Here is a 20765-nt window from a genome sequence, read left to right on the forward strand (position 1 = left end):
GTTGGTTGCCGACCCGTTGCCTCGGTATCTGTGTCTCTGACCTCCTGTGATCACCTTGCTCTGAAATCCAGTATGATTGTTCACTGGAATTCCCCCTCTTGCTTTCAGTGAGGAATAAAACAAAGTTGGAAAGAGTTATCAATGTGTGGGCAATTAGTCCTGAAGAAAGATGATTAATATGTGAACATTTTTATCTTCCTGAATGATATTGTTAAAAAAGTGTAAATACAAGAACGAGCAGTTACAGTGTGTCTACACTGGAGACCACTTCACTGTGTTGAGTGCGTTTCCTTGGGTGCAGTTTTAACGAGGAACACGGAGTAATCCTGATGGTGCCCACTAGTACGCACTTCAGGGCTCCCTGCGGGTTTCCAGATCCTGAGCCGCCTGCCTCCCCTTTTATCATGTTCCTTATCTGTGTTAATTACCTGGACTTGAACAATCCCTCCTCTGATTGACGGGAGCTGTTACTGCTGCTGTAATCTCAGTGTTCTGACCTGAGCCATTTCCTTTGGGTTACCCTGAATATCCTGTTTGGGGCCTCTGATACGCAGCATCATCAACGAACAGCAGACACACCGACCTGGAGCGGGTCTCCAGCCTCGGGGTGCGTCTGATCACAGTGCGGGCCTGAGCCCACCCATTCTCGCGCGCCTGACGCGGGCCTGAGCTCCACCCAGAGCCCTCGGGGTGCGTCTGATCACAGTGCTGGCCTGAGCTCCACCCAGAGCCCTCGGGTGCCTGCAAATGTGGCCCAGGAAGTGTTTTTTAACCCCTTTTATTTTTTATTATTTTTACTCAACACTTATGTACACTTTACAATTACGTACAATATAATTTGATATATATGTGCAATACGTAGTGATCAAATCCATCACTTCAGACATTTATCATTTCTTTATTTTGGTAACATTTAAAATCTGCTCTTCTGGCTATTTGAAAATATACAATAAATTGTTGCTAATTATCGTCACCCTGCAGTGCCATAGAACACTCAGAACTTACTCCTCCAGTCTAGCTTTAATTTTATATCTGTTAACTGACCTCTGGCTCTTCTCCCCCCACCCCCTCCTTCCCAGCCTCTAGTAACCACTGTTGTACTCCCTGTGAGGTCGACATTTTTAGCTTCCGCATATGAGTGAGATCATGCAGTATTTGTCTTGCTGTGCCTGTCTTATTTCACTTAGCATGGTGTCCTCCAGGCTCACCCATGTTGCCCCACATGACAGGATTTCACTCTTCTTTTAAGGCTGAATAATACTCCATTGTGTGTATGTACCAGCATTTTCTTTATCCATCTGTGTGTTGATGGGCATTTAGGTTGGTTTGATATCTCGGCTATCGCGAATACTGCTGCAGCAAACGTGGGAGTGCGGAGGTCTCTTTGACATGCTGATTTCATTTTCTTCGGATAAATATCTAGTCAAGGGATTGCTGGATCATATGACAGATTTATTTTTGGAGAAACCTGCATCCTCTTTTCCGTAATGAGTGTACTAGTTTACACTCCTACCAACGGTGGTTAATAAAGAGTTCCCCTTTCTCCAAGGAGCATTTTTTAAAAGTCCCCTGGCAATCCCATTGCAGAGTCAGGGTGAGAACCCCTGCTGTCATGCAGCACGTTGCACTTGCCGCATCTAATACAACATTATTATGTGTCTCTAGGTTCACAGTTCTGTGGTTTAATCAGGCTAGTCTTATTTAGTTTTAGGAAAATATAATTAGAGTTGATTTAAAGATACATCATCACGTTAGTTGGTACTTTTATCTCAAAATAGTTATTTTTCTTTTTAAAGTCCCCTCGTTTCTTTCGGCACTTAATTTTTTGGGGTTGATTCTCCATGAAAAGTTAGCTGTAAAACAGAATCATTTTAATCGCAGGAACCGTAGCTTGTGTTCTTCTCTGTTGATTTTCAGAACGCTCCCTAAGCCTGTGGAGTCTCAGGTAGTTAATGTTCTCATTTTGTGGTTGGCCGTTCACCTGTCCTTCCTTATATTTCTAGCATTCTGAAGTTATTTAGCAGTTTCAAGGAATTATTTGTATGTTTCATGGACTAAAATGCCTTTTACACCTCCTCCGTTCTCAGGTTTTTCTTTTGCTTTTAAAGTGAGTTTAAAGCCTTCTGTGAATGTGGTGTTTGGTAGTAAGCATTTCCATCCTCGCTCCCCATTGAGCTCTTGCTGGTTGGTTTGCATGGCATCTTGAAGCATATCATTAAGTTAGATGGTTTTATTTTTAGGGCCACGTCTAAAACATGGCTGTGAATAAATTTTTTCTTGAGTCAACCAAAAAATGAATGACTTTGATACTGAGCAGTAGAAAGAAAACTTACAATGAGTTCTGCTGTATTGTGATATATGTGTTCCTAAAAATCACCACACTGGAAAATCATGCAATAAAAGCTACAGGGCTTATGGGGGAAATGAGATGAGAGGCACAGCCCACAGAAACTTTGTCATGGGCACGTTAGCCTCATAGAAACAGTGGCACAATTTCAAGTGTCAAATAGTTAAGAAAAGCAAGTACTACAATAAATATGATACTTTATCTTGAAAAAGGACAGCAGAAATTGGCCTGTGGAAGTGGGCATTGGAAGGGTTTCAGCGTGTGGTTACTGTCAAGCAATAGAAGGACTGCAATCTGAAATCATACAGAAAGTTGTAATACCTGATGTGGGTGGGCAGCTGTTTGAGTGTGTTCTGTGTGTGTTTTGTATATTCCTGCCTAGCCAGTTTCAGCTGGGTGCGGTTGTGCATTCACTGCCTTAGACAATTGTGCATAAATGTGTGAAATTCGCAGTATACTCAGATTGTTCCTAATGTGTCACTTGTTTTTACAACAAAACCTGATTTCAGTCCTGATGGTGTATCAGTGTCTTTCTTAGAGATGGCTAAGAATGAGCACATATAGTGAACTATACATTGAATGATTTATACCAGCTTATATAGATTTGTGATGCATCTATCCTCATCACAGGAGCTATCCTTAGACTAATTCTAGCTCATCATTTTCCCCGTACTGGAACTATACGCTTTTTATAACATACAACTAGTTAGGTATATTTCACTCATTCTTCTTTTCAAAAATTCCTTAGCCCGTCTCCCTGCTAAATCCTAACCACTGAGGTTTTTATTGGAAGTCTACTAGAATGAGACTGGCCTTTATAACTCGGAGACCCCTATGGATGGGGAATTGGAATTGAAGGAGTTGAGCAAAGACACTTTCACAATTATTTGTGAAGGACTTATTTAACACATTATGAAGAAAAGAAGTATTGATGTTTAAAGCCTACATTTACTTCCATGTTCATATGAAAATTTGTTCTTAAAGAAAATTTGCAGATTATATAATCTGAATAAAATTGTAAGGTTTGTATAGGTAAATAGGATTACTTTCAATATATGTAAATACAATGTTTTGAAATATTAAACTCCATAAAGGGAGAGCTGTTAATTCTGTAGATGCTGTAGTCCTTGCTTTTTGACTTCAGACCAAAGACAACAGTGGTCATTAATATCCAAGATAGTTAAAAGCAGTTTTTGAACTCTTTTTGCAGTTGAGACCCTTCTGCTTTGAAAACATATTAAAACTTGCTAACTCTTGATTAGACAATTCTAAACTAAAATATGATTGGAGAAATATCTGTTAATCTTTACCTAGTGAAGAATAATATCCCAGACACTTGTGTCTGGATTTTTTATCCTATAGCATAGTTTCAAGTGCTGTCTTGATTCTGTCAGTAATATATTGCAAAAACTTACAAAATAGCGAGAAGGTAAGATTTATTCTGTGTCTCTCTCATCAAGAAAGAGCCATTATTAACATTTCTATAATTTACATTCCTAATAAACTCACATGGAAACATTGTTGATATCTATCTGTCCACATACCCCTTTTGTTATCTTTCATTTTTATTTTTTTCATGTATGACTTTGGGGATGGGCAGTGGAAGGACACGAGCGTGGGAATCAGATCTGCAGGTCCCACACACGTTTCAGGTGCGCTGCTGCAGGGATTTGAATCAGATTTTATGCTTCGGAGCTCAGCATGTGTAAGGTATGATATAAATGATAGCTGCTGTGATGCACTTATTGACCTGTATTTTTAAAAATCTTCACAAACATAATAGCTATATAATACTAAGTCAGGTACATGCGTGCCATCACTGATTTTACTATTTCCTTACTGCTAGGCACAAAGTTTAGTGCTTTTGGCAATTTTTCCATTTCAAAAGTAAAGCTGTTTGAATACCTTTTGTGTGTAAAAACATATCCTCATATACTTTCTGTTTTAGGAGTAAAATTCTAAAAGTAGAATTACAAGGGCAGGGGTTGATGGCCACATCTTACACAATTGCTTTCTAGGAATGTACCGATTTATGTATATGTGCCCTTCGCTAGCCCTAGATTGCCATATTTTAAAGTTTTCTAATCTGATGGTAGAAAGAATGTGTCTTTTTTTTAAATCAGATCAATTTTTTATGTTTTAGTGTTTTCATTCCATCATTCGAATTAGCTGTACACATCGTGTGTGTGTGTGTGTGTCTTTTGAGACGGAGCCTCACTTTGTCACCCAAGCTGGAGTGCAGTGGTGTGATCTTGGCTCACTGCTGCCTCAGCCTCCCGAGTAGCTGGGACTACAGGCATGCGCCACCACACCCGACTAGTTTTTGCATTTTTAGTAGAAACGGTTTCACCATGTTGACCAGCCTAGTCTCAAACTCCTGACCTGAAGTGATCCACCTGCCTTGGCCTCCCAAAGTGGTGGGATTGATTACAGGAGTGAGCCACCACGCCCAGCCTTGTGTGTGTTTTTAGGTCTGTTTTATGCTTTGCAGTTATTAGTGCTTTAATGATAAAAATACTAGCTTTTCATCTGTGAAATTTTCAATTTTTATGTACTCAAATTTTTTAACCCTTTTCCTGTTTAAGTTCTTCTCCATCTAGAAACTTCACATGTTCTGTTATGCTTTTTATTAAACAAGACTTTTGCTATTTATTGAATGGTTTATACCAGCTTATTGATTCGTGATGCATGTATCCTCATCATAGAAGCTATTCTTAGACTAATTCTAGCTCATCATTTTCCCCTGTGCTAGAACTGTGCTCTTCGTGTAGATTGATAATATACAACTAGTTAGGCATATTTCCCTCATTATTGTTTTCAAAAAAATGTTAGCTTGTCTTGCTGTCCTGCTAAATCTTAACCACCGAAGTTTTAATCAGAAGTCTACTAGAATTCAAATTCGGAAAGAGAAATAGCTTTACAGTATTTGGTGTTCTCCAGAATCATGGCATTCCCAGCCCCCACCTTTTGTGTGTGTGTGGTTGTGGGGGGGAGGGTCTTTTTATGTTTCTTAGTACAACTTGATGTTTCTACTTGTTTATTCCATTTTGTTTTTAATTTTGAAGTTACTTATTCCTAATTTTAGTTAGGAATTATGGGTGTTTTCTTTTTAATGTATGTTTATTTTCTAAATAGTTCCCAGAATCTAGAAATGTTGTTGAGTATATTTTTGCAATTCTTGTCCTTGAACTAAGCTATCTCACAACATCTTAAAATGCCCTTTGCATAAACCATTAACCATTAGTACAGTCAGATTGTGCTTTCATGAGTAATGGGTAAAATTGGTATGTGATTTTGCTCTGTGGCATTTGTGTCTAGTCGGGGTTATCTTTGCAAAACAGATTGGGTGAATTTTCTTTCTTTTCTCTGTGCTCTGAGGCTATTTGTTACTACACAGCTGTTGCTTAACCTATGTAGCCTATAAACTGTTTTAAGAGGTAATTCGTTAATGATTTTTTCTCTTTCCTTGTTTTTTTTTCTTTTTCTTTGTGCTACATCAAAGATCAGTCTTGAGAATTTATATTTTTCCAAAGAATAGTCATTTTTTGAAGCTACTTTAATATATTTTTGTAGTATGTGCAAAGTGGTTTTCATTCATTTTTGTTAGGTTGGTATGAAAGCAGGGGAGACGTTGTTTCGGTGATGAGGCCAAATAGTGACTACTGTCTACAGTTAGTTAATGACACTTAGTATGCAGTCGGTGCAGGTCATTTTTACCCATATATTTACTGGTCTGATACTCTTTATTCCTTTGTATATATTCAGGCTTCTTTCTGTCTGGTATTATTTTCCTTCTGCCTGAAGAACATTTTTTTAACATTCCTTACAGTGCAGGCCTGCTGGTAACAAACTCTCTCAGCTTTTATCTAGAAATGTGTTTGTTTCTCCTCTGTTTTTGAAGGACATTTCTGCTGCCTGTGTGCTGGGTATATAGGTTGACTTTTTTTTTTCTTGATATACTTCAAAGGTGCCATTCCATTTTCTTCTGTCTTGTATACTTTCTGAATCTCAGTATTGAGTTCTGTTATTCTGTCTAACCTTTTTGTTCTCACGTTGTCAACAGATTATGATAGGCCTTAGTTTGGGGTTTGTGTGTATTTATCATAATTAGTATTTTTTAAGCTTCTTGGATCTGTCAGCTTCTGGTTTATATCAAATACGGAAAACTTTCCACTATTATTTCTGCAAATATTTCACTTACACACACACACCCACACACACATCCCTTCTCTGAGACTCAAATTACACATATACTAGATTACTTAACATTGTCCTACAGAGCACTATGGCTCATTATTTTTTGTTTATTCTCCTGTCATACTGCATTTTGGACACAGCCTATTGCTGTGCCTTCAAGTTCTCTGATCTTTTTAGTATCTAATTGGTTAAACACATTCAATGAAATTTTTATTTCTAATCTTTCATTTCTGCATTATGTTCATGTTTTTCTTTAAATCCTTATGCACATTGAGATTATAACAGTTTTGAAGATGTTCTTTTCTGGTAATACCATCATCTCTCATTTTTTGTCTTTATTAACTGATTTAGTTACTGGTCCTATTTTCCCACTTCTTTTCTTGTCTAGTAACTTTTGGTTGATTACTGAACATTGTGATTTACATTTTGGGGTGCTGGATTTTGTTGTATGCTTTTTTAAAGTGTTAGATTTGTTCTGGCAGTAAATTGTTAGTTGCATATCAGTTTGATCCTTTCACAGCTTATTTTGAAGCTTTGTTAGTGCAGTTTTAAGTATTCTGTATTCTAGAGCTAGATTATTTCCACTGCTGATATGTGCCTGTTCTGGGGTCTCTCTACTGAATGCCTCATGTATTTGATGAGGTCTCTGCTCTGGCTGATGAGGACCTCCGTCCCTAGGCAAACTTGAGATTATTCATTTTATAGGTTTCTGGTAATTGTTCTTTCCTCAAAAGTTGTTCACTGCCCAGCCTTGTGGAATTTCTCCCTGTGCATGCTCAGATTGGTTCAGCAAAGACTCAAAGGGATCCCTAGGCTCTCTGGAACTTTCTGTCTGTGTAGCTCCCTCCTTTTCCGTATCATGCCTCACAAATTACAGCCTCCTGGGCCTCCCCCAAGTCATCTGTTCTAAGACAGCGTTTTTGCCAGCTGTGTCTGGGTTCCCCTCCCTGCACCTGCAGTGTGGCAGCTGCAGTTGTTATGTGTATTTATTCAATAGTTTCCTAGTTATCAGTGGCAGGTGAAGAAGTACAGACGCTGTTCTCTTTAGGTGGGAAGTGGGTGTCACAAGTCATTGTTAGAGACTTGCACTTTTTAAAGCAGTGATACTTAACAGATTCACCATGTGTATTTGAGGGTATCCTTTTTGTTCTTGAACATATTAAAAGAAAATCAATTACTGCAAGAGATACTAAAATAGATTTCTTTCCTAGTCGAATTTTATGTTAATAAATCCTAGGAAAGCCTTGGTACTCTCTGAATCCAAATCCTTAAGGAACTCTCAGTTCACTGGGGCAACTTGTACTCCTGTGTTTCCATGAGAGTCGTCGTTCCAGGGGAGTCACACTAATTTCCACAGTTCAGGGTGGGGGGTGGGTTTTTTCTGAATCTCAGTGTTTACCATTTGTTTAGTCATGAGCAGCTAATTCTGCTCTGAAGTGTAGAGCTTACCATCCCTGGCTTGGGTTGAGGTAATGAGCTGTGTGACACTTGGCCAGTCACTTAAGCTACTCGTCTCTAAATTGAGGGATGTGGACTAAAGGGACTTGAAGGCCCCTTCCATGAGTTTACTGAGTAAATATGTACTGAGTGTTGTGTGCACTGGGGATGGGTGGATGAGACAGGTGAGGACCCTGCTCTTACACACAGCTTAGTGGAGTACATAGATGATACTATAAATAAAAATACAATGAGAAAGAAATAGCTTTCAGGGGTGCTTTGAAGAAAACAAACCAGGGTGATATGAAGTGCTGATGGGAGGGACCGGCATTAGGATGGGAGGTCCGAGAAGGCTTGTCTGAGACACTGAAATTTGAGCTGCCGTCCAGATAAGCAGAAGAAACTGGCCATTTGAATTCCAGGTCATAGATGTTCTAGGCAGAGGGAAGAGCATGTGTAAAGGTCCTGAGATGGGTACAGCCCTGGGTGGCGTGAGAACCCTGGGTGATGTGAGAACACTGTGGCTCGATTGTCTTGAGTGGGGGGCACATGTGATGACCAGGGTCCTAGTCATCCTAGTCAGTGCTGGCAGTCTGGGACTCCAGGACTTGATCGTGCTGTGAATACTTCTCTACCTAAATAGTGCAAAATTCAGTGTCACATGCCCTACTCAGATGAGTAACAGGGAGTGCCAGGAATTACATTGGGATGGGGTGTGGTCGCTGAAGCTCCAGCAAGATCACAGAGTCTGAAATGAGCAGGGACCTCACTGGCACTAGGAGCCAACACAGTTTTAACACAGGAGGCTGAAGGCCAAGTCGAGTAGTCATGATCAGCATGAGCCAAAATGAATCCATTTTTAAGTTAGCAGAACCACGGATAGTTCCATAGGCACTATCGCCTCAAAGAAAATGCTGAGCTTTTTCTGAGACTCACATATAAAGGCTGCATAGACTCCATAGCCTAGAAATGTTGCTTCGGTGGAAGGAAGCCACCAGGAAAACTGCTGGGAGAGTTTAAGGAATATGTGACTTTTACATAGAGAAAGGAAAGACACAGTGAAAGCAAGAGCAGTTCAGAGGTGGGGAGGGCGGACCTGAAGCCAGCCAGCTTTGTCCTGGTGGGAGGCAGGTGTCTTAGCCATTTGGGCTGCCATAACAAAATACCATAAACTGGGTGGCTTGTAAATACACAACAGAATTATTGTGTTAATTGTCCTCGTAATTCTGGAGAGAACCCTAAGATCAGGTTGAGGATCTGCTGAGGGCTCACTTCCTGGTTCACAGATAGCATGTTTTTGCTGCATCGTCACATGGCAGAAGGGCCAGGGGGTATTTGCCCTCATTTTAAGGGTACTCATCCCATTCATGAGGGACCCACCCCCATGACCTAATCACCCCCCACAGGCCCCACCTCCTCAGACCATTGCCTTGTGGGTGAGGATTTCACCGCGGGAATTGGGGGGGCACAGGCATTTGGGCCATGGCACCAGGCCTTCCCTGTGTTGCCAGGATGCTGCTTTTTGTGCTTGGATACAGCAGCAATTAAAAATCCAGCTCAGATTGAGGAGCTCTTAAAGACCCACGGAGCTCTCACTTGGCATTAGCAGCTGCTGGCATGTGTAGTCTGAAGGAACCCCCTTCTGAGAATGCCCAAAGTCTCCACATCTGTCTCCTGTCTCAACATGCCAGCACTGTGTCACGTAGCCTCTGCCTGCTTCCGCACAGCATTGTTCCTGGTGTGATCTCTCTTTAGGCAGGGAAATCGTTGCTGTCGGCTGTCACCTAAGTGGCAATGTCTTCTCACCTGCCCTTTTAACAACAACTGCTGTGCTCATGTGTGTTTTTATTGGTTGATTTTTAGTTGTCTTTCATTGTGTCCTGTGGTCTGGCTTCCACTCTTCACGCCATAGTGAAGCATTGCCCACGCTTACGAGTGGCCTCTCATTTCCCCCTACGTTACCTCTTCTGCATTCTCCTCTACCTCTGCAGCACACGCCCCTGCAGACACATCCTCACTGCTGTGGCCTGCTCTCCTTCCTTTGAGGAAGCCAGTGATTGCCAGTTATTCCTGCTTCCCTGCTGCCTCCTGGCTCTGCCTGTGCTCCTCCCCAGCACTTCCCAGCTGGCTTCAGCAGGCTCACTCTCTGTGTCAATCTTCCCCTGGGAGCTCATACTGTCAGTTTAGCCATTTTTGGCACCAACCCCAAGTACCTCTCTCCAGCCCTGACTTCCCTCCCCTGATCTAGATGTGCACTTCGGGCCATGCACATCTCCCCCTGGATACTCACCCTGGAGGAGCAAGCGTTTCTCCCTCGCCTTCTCCCTCAGCAACTCCAGGCTGCCCTGTGGAAGCCCCTTTCCCACTCCTCCAGATTCACAGGTTCAGAGCCATCCAGCATCCATTTCTGTAGACTCAGAAGGTTCCTGGCCATGTGGACTCTGCGTCCCAGTTGAATGGGTTGAAGAATGATGGACAGAGGGACAGAGGGAGAGATGAAGACAGCAAGTGCAGACGGGTGAGGCTGTAATGGGACTGAGACTGGAGGATGGCACGGAGGAGAGGAACAGATTAGAGAGGGTTCCTGAGGGGAGACAAGATTGCCAAACATTTTTAAACGAAGATGAGAGAAGGATCTGGTAGGGAAGAGGATGGAGGTTAAAAGAAAAGTCTTTCCTGAGTTCCTTGGAAGGACTCAGCTGACGGGTAACATCTGACCCAGAGGTCTTCAGTTAGAACCACTCCAGGCTACAAGTCCTCTGGAAACTTGAGAGATTTGACAGCGTTGGGTGACAGAGGTCACTGTGTCGTTGGTCATATTGACAAGTCCCTGAATAGTAGTGCGTATTCCAGTGTGGACTGGAAAAGGAATTACAGTGCATCCCTACCGTGGGCCTCGCCTGCCACGCAGCGTTTGGAAAGAACAGGAAGCTTTTTTCTGATAGAGAAGCCATTCTAAGATATTGTCAAAGGAATAACCATGAGATGTAGCAATGTATATTTCTTGTATAAGTACAAGCAAGGCAACAATGTATAAGATATAGCAAAACCCTGTGTCTAGTGTGCTGCCATGTGTGCTTTTAAAAGCTAGGGTGATGGAGAAGTCTGCCCTGATACCTTCTTGTATATCCATGGAGGTGCTCTGGTGGGGCCCCTGAGAAAGCAGCCCCAGTGTCCAGTGTCTGAGAGGGCAGGGGGTCCTGTGCAAATAGGATCAGGTTGTGAGGGGCTTTCACTCTAATATCTTTTATATTTTTAGGTTCTTGAACCATATATATGTATTATAACCTCTTTAAATTTTTCAAAACATTTAATTTAAAAAAAGAAAACCTCTAGCAATTAAAGTAGTATTTCCAGCAGTTGAATGAAAGCTAGCTTGTTTTGCCAGGGAGGTTATTTGGCTCCTCTGAAATGTCCATTCTTGAGTTTTCTGGTGGCTTTGGCTTATTCTCTTTCACTTTGGAGGAAATATTTCTGATTCATAATTCTTCATGCTCCATGCTCAGGGAACTTCTCCCGTTGCTGATGTTACTAGTAAAGCCCGATCTGGTTTTCTTACATTTCTATCCTTTTTTCCCCATCCATTCTGTGCATTCATCACCACATTAGATCATGTCTGGACAATTCATGTAGATAGGATAATTATTTGCATTCTTAGCGAGGCGCAGTGGTTCGTGCCTGTACATCTCAGCTGCTTGAGAGGCCAAGGTAGGAGGATCACTTGAGGCCAGGAGTTTGAGACCAGCCTGAGCAACATAGCAAGACCCCATCTCAAGACGCTGGCAAAACACGCTTGCTGCTGTTCAGCTGTGACGTATGAGGGAACGCTGGCAGGATGCTTTGTGTGGTGGGAGAGAGGAGAGCTATCTTCAGCTGCTTAACAGGGCTGTTTGAAAAAGGATGGAACAGGGACAAGTAGATGGACTTTCCGATAGTCCCCTCCCAGGGCAGCTAGAAACAACTCCTGAGTGTCCCACAGGGGCGGTGGTCTGAAGTGGCAGCTGCCACACGGCTCTGTGACCCAGAGAGAAGGCCGGCTACATCCGTGTGTCTGTCCAGTTCATCTTGCCTTCGGAAAAAGAACTTTCGACTAGATGGCCTTGGCTCTAATAATAAGGTATTTTCCTGAATCATTTTCCTTTTTTCTTTCAGCTGCTCAAACCTGGAACAGACACTCTCCACGAGATCCATTCTCTCTTGATTCTGTCCTTTAAAAAAATCTCTTAACTGTGTAGCCTCCTTTCAATGAGTACGTCTCCATCTGTGTTTTTTAGGCAAGGGGAAACAAAAGAGTGATTTTCTTGTCAGACATTGAAACAGAAAAAGTGGCTTTAAAAGTAGACTTTGGCTTTCTAAAGGTTCGAAGTTTTAATGTTCTTATACGAATACATTAAATCCTAAGTGTGTAATGAACATTTTTATCCAGTTCAAAGATGACACTTGGGAGTGAGCTGGTGGTGGGACGTCACAGACTACTGTGATTTCAAACTCTCGGCAGGTACATCTCCGTTCATGGATGCATTAACAGCCAATGGGACAACCAGCATACAGACATCTGTTACAGGAGTGACGGCCAGCAAAAGGAAATTTATTGACGACAGAAGAGACCAGCCTTTTGACAAACGATTGCGTTTCAGCGTGAGGCAAACAGAAAGTGCCTACAGATACAGAGATATTGTGGTCAGGAAGCAGGATGGCTTCACCCACATCTTGTTATCCACAAAGTCCTCAGAGAATAACTCACTGAATCCAGAGGTGAGAGGCACTCTTGGGCTGGCATGGGCTTCGCGCTTCTCCCTGCCTGATTTCCGGGCCTGCTTGGCGGAATTGGCTCTTCCTGTGCTCTTTCTAAACCTTCTCCTTGGGCCATCTCCTGATGCCCACCAGAAGGGAGGGAGCAGAGGAGACGTTGCGGGCTTTGCTCCGTGTCACACCTCTGATGGCCGTGAATTCAGGATGCTTGGAGTGTGCTGCGTGTCCATCCCCATTCTCCTGGGTGTGGGTCCACCCAGGGCTCCCTGCCTCTGGTCCACCTCCTGCCTGGAAGCTCTTCATCTAGCGGGCACAGGGCTCCATGAAGGCTCGTGGAAAATGTGTGTGCACGCGCCTTGCTTTAGGTTTCATCAGATTCTTAAAGGGTTCTTTGTTCAGACAGAATGTAAGTGCCCCGGGGGTCCCAGTCCCTTCAGAATATTTACCGTCTTTCCAGTCCCCAGATCCTGCTCAGCGGCTGTAGCAGAACACACAGCGGGGCTTTCCACGCATGCTCATTGCTAGTAGTGCCTCGTAAGGAAGTTTTCTAGAACTGGTTGTGGGAAAGGTTAGAACATGAATTTTGTGAAGTTTCTAGAATTGGCAGTATTTGAACCTAACCTATACCTTTCCGAAATGTGAAGTCCTAGTAGTTTATGAGTAGCTAGGTTGAGTTTTGTCCAGACAAGAAAACCTAACTACAGAAAGTCTGTGTGTTTGCCCGGGGTCACATAACAAACCAGTTCAAAGTTGGTCCGTGGTACACTTTTAGACTGCAGAGTCCCTTCATTGGTTATTTTTAAATGCTTCACAGAGATCATTTAAAATGATTTTATGCCCTAAAATTACCTGTCTGTGCTAACGTACTTGGACTTAATGCACTTACGCAGCAAACTATTTTCTGTCCCAAGTGTAATAGGGTAGTTTTTAAAACAAAACAAAACCGAAACAGTAGAACTGAACGAGTTTCTTTCAACTGGTTTGAATGTGCCACCTGCTGTCCAAACTGGAGAAATGCCCAGTGATATAATAAGCAACTTGCCTTATCTAAGAGCCGCAATGGCTGTCGAAATACTAAGATAATGTAGATTCCCATGTCTTTTTAATTATACTCTAGTTATGTAGTTATATTTTACTCCATCCCCAGCATCTCAATCTCTGGTTACAGAAAAAGAGACGTTTGCAAATTAATTAAAATCATGGTAGATATCAGTAACCATATCAGGCTATGATGCATTTTTCATAGATGCAGATTATCCAGTAATAAAATGCTTTCAGGCCGAGCGTGATGGCTGATGCGTGTAATCCCAGCACTTTGGGAGGCCAAGGCAGGAGGATCCCTTGAGCCCAGGAGTTCAAGACCACCCTAGACAACATAGCAAAACTCCATCTCTACAAAAAGGTTGACAAATTAGCCAGGCATGATGGCCCAAGCCTGTAGTCCCAGCTACTCAGGAGGCTGAGGCGGGAGGATTGTTTGAGCCCAGGAGTTCGAGATGCAGTGAGCCTTGATTAAACCATTGCACGCCAGCCTGAGCAACAGAATGAGACTGTCTAAAACAAAAAAATGCTTTTAGGATTTCACACCCAAAATATTCTTTGCCACTTTAACTTCTGGTGACTTTCAGGTGATGAGAGAAGTCCAGAGCGCTCTGAGCACGGCCGCTGCCGACGACAGCAAGCTTGTACTGCTCAGCGCGGTCGGCAGCGTCTTCTGTTGTGGACTTGACTTTATTTATTTTATACGACGTCTGACAGATGACAGGAAAAGAGAAAGCACTAAAATGGCAGAAGCGATCAGGTATGTAAAAATGATGTTTTTTAAACGCTGGTTGGGTGCTTTGTTTTTGGTGTACAAATCCCGATAGAATGGGCCTGACCTGACCAAGCCTCGAGAATAAAATCTTCTTCTTCTTCCACGGAGAGACACGAGCAGCCAAATCAATTAAATCATCTGTCTTTTCTATGGGCTTGCCATAAATTACTACTTGCCTTGGGCAAATAACTGATTTCAAGGTTGGTTTAAACCCAGCAAGTGTTCAGGGAATGTTCTAATGATTAGAGTATATGATCGTGTATAGACAAGAGTTCCTATTATTTGTGCCATGAATATGTTCTGTCTTCAATCCTTAAATAAAGATCTCTTCCAAATAATAACTTAGCATTTGCTTGACTCCGAAGTAAATTGTCTAGGCTTTCTGATGAGATACTTCCGCAACGTCACATGGAGCCCTTTTTGTTTTGTTTTTTGTTTTGTTTTGTTTTGTTTTTAAATACAAGTAGCACACATTCTTGTTCTGGTTCATCCTAAATTGCAGCTGGACAGAGAACCAGATAGTAGGGAATAAAAAGCAGAAGTCCTCCTCCTTCCCTCCCCTCAAGGTATCCAGCATTCATTGGTGTGTCTTCCCCAACCTTTTTCTGAACATTTTGTTCTCATGTTCAGTTTAATTTATTAGATTTATTTTTAAATTCACAAGTAAAAATTGTATATACTTATAGCGTACAACATGATGTACTGAAACACAAATACATTGCAGAATGATTAAATCAAGCTAATTAACATACGTATTACCTCACTTACTTACCATTTTGTGTGTGTGATGAGAACACTTAAAATCTACTCTCTGCAATTTTCAAGTATAAAATATATTAACTGTGGTCACCATGATGTAAAATAGATGTCTTGATCTAAGCATTTTCAAATATTTGTTTCATATATACACACAAATAATATCAATTTAGTTCTGTTGTTGCTTTGCAACTTATTTTTTTCATGTGACAATATGACTGAGATGTTTCTGTTTCCTTGGTTGTTGGATTTTTCCTCTGCTATGTGATAACAGTGCAAAAAACTTTCTCTAAAACCATTTAATTCTGCTAACAGCATCTCCCCTCATTTATCATGCTAATCACTCTATGTATAATTAGAAGTGTCTGATTTTTCAGAGGTGAATTTTATTTGAAATGGATGAAACCTAGTCATCAACCAGAAAGTTGGCTATGCTTCTCTACCCACCTCCCTAAAATGACATATCCCCAGGTGGCCCCCATAAGCCCTTTGTGCTTGCCTTTTTAACTTACAGAGGATGACAAATGAAAGAAAACATAGACTTGCAAAATGGCAATAAAATAAATTTGATCTTTTCCAAAATCCCAGATTTCTGGAGGGCTGAAGTTGAACTACTTTTGGCAGTTACTAGGCTCCAGCTGAGCACTGCCCGTGGGGCACTGGGCTTTCTAGCACCTAAACCCTTCTAGAGCTTGCACAGCAGGATTGGTGTGGTGGGTGGCGGGGGCTGTTTTTTCTGTTTTGGTGAGTCTGGGGTAGGCAGGGACGTCTTTCTTTGCCGGACAGCCAAGATGACTCTGATGGGCACTGCCCAGACAGCCCGTCACAGGAGTCCTGGAACCCACACCTCTGGGTTGAAGGGGACTGCCTTGGTCTTTCGTAACATATTTAATCATTTTCAGAATTACTGTATTTTCTCATATGATGTACACATGTGTTTAAGACGTTGTCCCTAAATCTTTTGAAGGTTGCCTTTTATAGGCTATCATATGTGTGTTTTTTTATTCAGAAGTAGTTTGAAATTTTATTAACAATCTTATTAAGTATTGTTTCTGATCTCCCAGGGGATTTAATCCCTGTGGTACACTAGGTGGGACCATCTTGTTCTTCAGTTTAAGATTAAACTGCTTGATCAGTATCATAAATCCTTGGCTGACTCTCAGCACCTCTAAGACAGCTTCATTATTATCTATTCAGGGTGAATTCCATGAACTTAGCTTTTATTTTTAAAATACAAACCACCATGCCTCATATGGTCACTTTGTATGTTCTCCATAATGTCCTGCTCAATATACACATAATACTGTGCTATTTGGTAGCTCTGCGGTAATAAGAAAATCAGATGTGTCAGCCAGTGGCTTCTGGGTCCTGGCTCCGTTTTCCCGTGTAGACTTTTCCCTGGCTCCACTCGTGAGCCCTGCTGGTGCCTCGCCGGGTGCAGCTCACTCCTCCCTCCAGCGCTGAATTCCCTTGGACAGAGGCTGTGGACTTGTGGCGCTGGGATTAGTAAAAGCAGAGGAAAGCTAGATCAAGTCAGGTTTAAGTGGAGATCTCCTTTGTTGAACTTTATGTCACTTTAATAGTTCATTTTCATCAGTTCCCTGCTCACTCCACTCTCCCTACTCCCAACAAAAAGCTGGATTGATATTCTTGTGAAGAGCCAAGTCCTACTTTAGGAAAACCGACTTGTTTCTTCTTCATGTGACTATATTTTTGTCAATGTGGATTTTCCTTAATATACTCTGGCAAGATCAGAAAAATAATTAGTTACACCAAAGTCACTTAACCTTTCCTCTTCTTATTTGCATTTAAATTAATTTTTATATGGATAAAAGCTCTTCCTGTGTATATTTTTCATTTCTCTGGTGTCTTGTCTCATGTTCCTTAAAACTTGGAGGCAAAGGACTTCATTGTAGCAAGTTTCCAAAGGAAAAGCGGGAAACAGGAAGATGAGGTTTCGTATTAGGTCACCAGGTGTCTAAAGTAGCTAACTTCGTTACGAGGATTGGTGGTTTGCAGTTTGCAGAGTAATTGCCACAAAAATATTCTGCGCATTGGTGATTAAAACAAAATTATTTCAAGTTCATTGATAGCATTAGGCTTCTGACGTCTGCCAGAACCAGTAGCTGCCACGGGGTGTCAAGGACCAGGAGACTTCTCTCCCCAGAAGCGAGGTTTCTTCTTCCTCCCACAGAGGGAGACCGGGGGGCCTGCCCAGGCAGTGCCCCAGGGGCAAGAGGATTTGGGAGAGAACAAAGGGAGCCAGTAAACATGCCCCATGACCCTGACCTGTACCCCATTCGATCCTTCAAATGAAGGTGCCGTTCAAATGAGGGAGACCTCAGCCATGGAAAAGCAGCACACTGGCTGCCCAACCTCAGGTCCCTGCTGCCTCCTTCTCCCCAGACATTCCCTTGACAGTCCCTACATCTTATGTGATTTTCCAACTGTTTGTTGTCTCCAAATTAGTAAATGTCCTTTAAAGGAAGAGTTTTGTTTAATTATAAAGTCTTTTTAGACTAATTATATGGCAAATATCAACCTCCTTCCCTGCCATATCCAACAACAGCCTTGAATTCAATTCCAGAGAAACAAATTTAAATTCAATACATTGCGTGGCACACATTTGAGTGTTCATACATTTTTATTTTAAGTTTAAAACACACTTGGTTGAAGCCCACAGAAGCAGGGGCTACTCGGGAGAGGACCGTCCCAGGCCTGAAGGCAGCCCCTGCCTCGCCTCTGGTGCCTTCTGCCTTGATTTGCAGCTCCCTTGGTTAAGCCTTGATGGTCCTGGGAAGTTCTACTAGGCAGAGAAAGCATTTCTGTAAAGGTTTTCTCTTTTAAAACGAAACAAGTCTCTGTGTGTACCACATCCATTGCTGGCATCTCCGGGCTCAGGATTCAGAATGGCCAGTTCCCATTCCCTCAAAAGGGAAGGGGGTCTTTGCCCCAGAGCATGCTGGTTTGTTCATACTCCGCCCAGAAAGAGCCACCAGCTGCAGGGGAAGTCACCATTCCAGGCAAAAGCAAAAATAAAATTTCAGTTCCCAAAAAAAGCCTTCAGCCTATTAAAACCTAAGTTTTGACTTATCAATATCTATTAATATTTTAGAAGCAGATTTTTTTATACAAATATATGGGCAAGGGGGGCAAGGATATATGAAATAATTCCTTTTGCTGTTTCTCTATAGAATTATCTTCTTATTACCTTGATTTTTATCATCCCTTTTATGTTAATTTATCGCCCCATCCGTGGTTTCCAGATGTCAGCCTGGGCAGCGGCTATACCCGTTTGCCTTCTGTTCCATGAGGCAGGGGAAAGTGGAGCTACTCAGATTTTGGAAACAGCTGCTCCTTATCATGGAGACAGTTCAGCAGTTTTACCTTTTCATGAGTCATCAGTCACTGGGCCTAGGAAATGTAATTCCATCTTGTGTCATTGACCGCAAATCCTCAAAAGACAACACAACTGAAATAGCTTCATGTAGTTCTTCTGGGCTTATTTCAAGAGTCTGCTTAAAAGGTTGTCTGATATTCTGTATCAGTAAACCCTAGTGTGATCTTTCTAACAGTGTCTCAGGCTCTCTCATTTAGAAAGACTTGGTGCAACTCATTCATTTGAATGAGTTAATTCTTGCTCAGTGCAAAGATCCCACAAACCTTGGGGGCTCGACTGAGGTCCAGCCGCTAAACTGCAATTCCTCACCCTCCTGTTCACACACACACACACCCTCCTCACTTCCCCAACCTGCCCCCTCCAAAAAATATGAGTCATCCATCAGTATCTCGGGGAGTTGAGCGGGGAGCTATCTCAGATGCTGAGTCATGATTTTCAGAGAAGATCTGAACAGATTGCTCTGGTTTTAAATGGCTGAACTGTAGAGAGCATCTAGATTGTTATTTTCAGTATTAAAGATGGGAGTCAGGTTTAGAATCCAGCAAGTGAAAAGCTGTCCTTACTCTGCACTTCTGATCTAGAACTCAGCCTACACTAAAGGTGCACTTCTGATCTAGAACTCAGCCTGCACTAAAGGGATTATCTTGTGTTTATTCTTTTGTCTACTGTGTGAAATCATAAGAAGAAACAACCTCTGAGCATAAAATCAGCTTCTAGTATTCGGGGGAAGAAAATGCACATTCCCAAAGTGCTATGACACCAAGCTACCCTACATTGAAAAGCAGCCTACTTTTCCAGCCTGATCTAAAGCAAATCCCAAAATAGCATTAGCTTGATTTATTAAACCTCCGTCCTGCTCAAAGGTGGCTCCACGCCTGACCCCCTGTCCTCCGAACTCCTGCTGCAGCCGTCCCCTCCAGCCCGCAGTGGAGCAGGATGTGGGTAAGGCCTGGGCCCTGTGCTGCTTGCTCTTCTTGTTTGCGGGTCTCCTGTCTTGAGCCAGCCTGTGAGACTTGTCTCCGTGTCCCCCAGACTGTTCAGTCCACTCGCACGTAAATTCAGGAAATAGCAGTTATTGCCAAATAATCAGTGAGCTGTGTGAAATCAGGAGCCAAGGCCAGACCCAGATCCCAGGGTTTTTGTGACCCCTAATCCACTGCTATCCACCTAACAGCAGGCAGTCTGAGTATGCCTTGGCAGATTTCCTCTGTGACAGCTTCTTGATTGGTCTTATAAAGCCCAGAATATGTACTGGGCTCCGAGGGAGGCCCAGTGTGTCTTCGAGGGAGGATGGGTTGGGGAGCAAGCTGTGTTGTTCATAGAGCTCGAGAGCCACCTGCAAAGGCCAACGCAGCTCATGGCTGCGTGTTACCCTGTGGCCTTCACGTAGGTCCTGTAGCGACAGCCACCACATGCGTGGGCTGCGGGCTGTCACCAAACCTTTACAACACGTAGTAAATAAGTCTAGGGTCCGCAACTGCTGGGGAAGGCCTTAAACAAATCTCAGGTCTTCATGATTTCCGCAGCGTTTACATCTTGGTAAACTGAATTCCATAATAGATTTTCCTTTGCTCAAATATGCAATGTTTTGAGTAATTCCCCATTTATTTTTCATTTTAGAAACTTCGTGAATACTTTCATTCAGTTTAAGAAGCCCATCATTGTAGCGGTCAATGGCCCAGCCATCGGGCTAGGAGCATCCATATTGCCTCTTTGCGATGTGGTTTGGGCTAATGAAAAGGCTTGGTTTCAGACACCCTATACTACGTTCGGACAGAGTCCAGATGGCTGTTCTACCGTTATGTTTCCCAAGATAATGGGAGGAGCATCTGTGAGTACCTTTAAAAAAAAAATCATTCTAGAAAGCTTCCTGAAGAAATCTGGTTTGGTTATTGCTTTTCTAAAGCTGTACAGTGTGTCATTCTGTGGGGACTTTTCATCTTGTAGTTCAGATTTGGGTTCATAGACGTTGTTGACCCTTTTTGCATCATTCCCTAGAAAAGGACTTCATTCATTGAGGAGCCTACCCTACCACTTTGCATAATTCACACTGATATCTA

At 42.4% G+C, this 20765-nt stretch overlaps 1 protein-coding gene across 5 annotated transcripts in view; it reads left to right on the forward strand.

Moving 5' to 3' along the window:
• CDYL (chromodomain Y like) overlaps positions 1-20765 on the forward strand; it is a 173648-nt gene that overhangs the window by 140106 nt on the left and 12777 nt on the right. For 3 of the 5 annotated variants that reach the window (XM_031666886.1, XM_031666887.1, XM_031666888.1), the window contains exons 3-5: positions 12480-12736; positions 14362-14534; positions 20326-20536. In XM_031666886.1, the coding sequence (XP_031522746.1) occupies positions 12480-12736; positions 14362-14534; positions 20326-20536 (641 nt within the window). Of the gene's footprint in view, positions 1-674; positions 4058-4754; positions 12099-12479; positions 12737-14361; positions 14535-20325; positions 20537-20765 lie in introns of those variants that run through there. The other 2 variants (XM_031666890.1, XM_031666889.1) reach the window with 2 other exon arrangements.

This window comes from Papio anubis, chromosome 6, assembly GCF_008728515.1.
Source record: "Papio anubis isolate 15944 chromosome 6, Panubis1.0, whole genome shotgun sequence".
Taxonomy (NCBI): domain Eukaryota; kingdom Metazoa; phylum Chordata; class Mammalia; order Primates; family Cercopithecidae; genus Papio; species Papio anubis.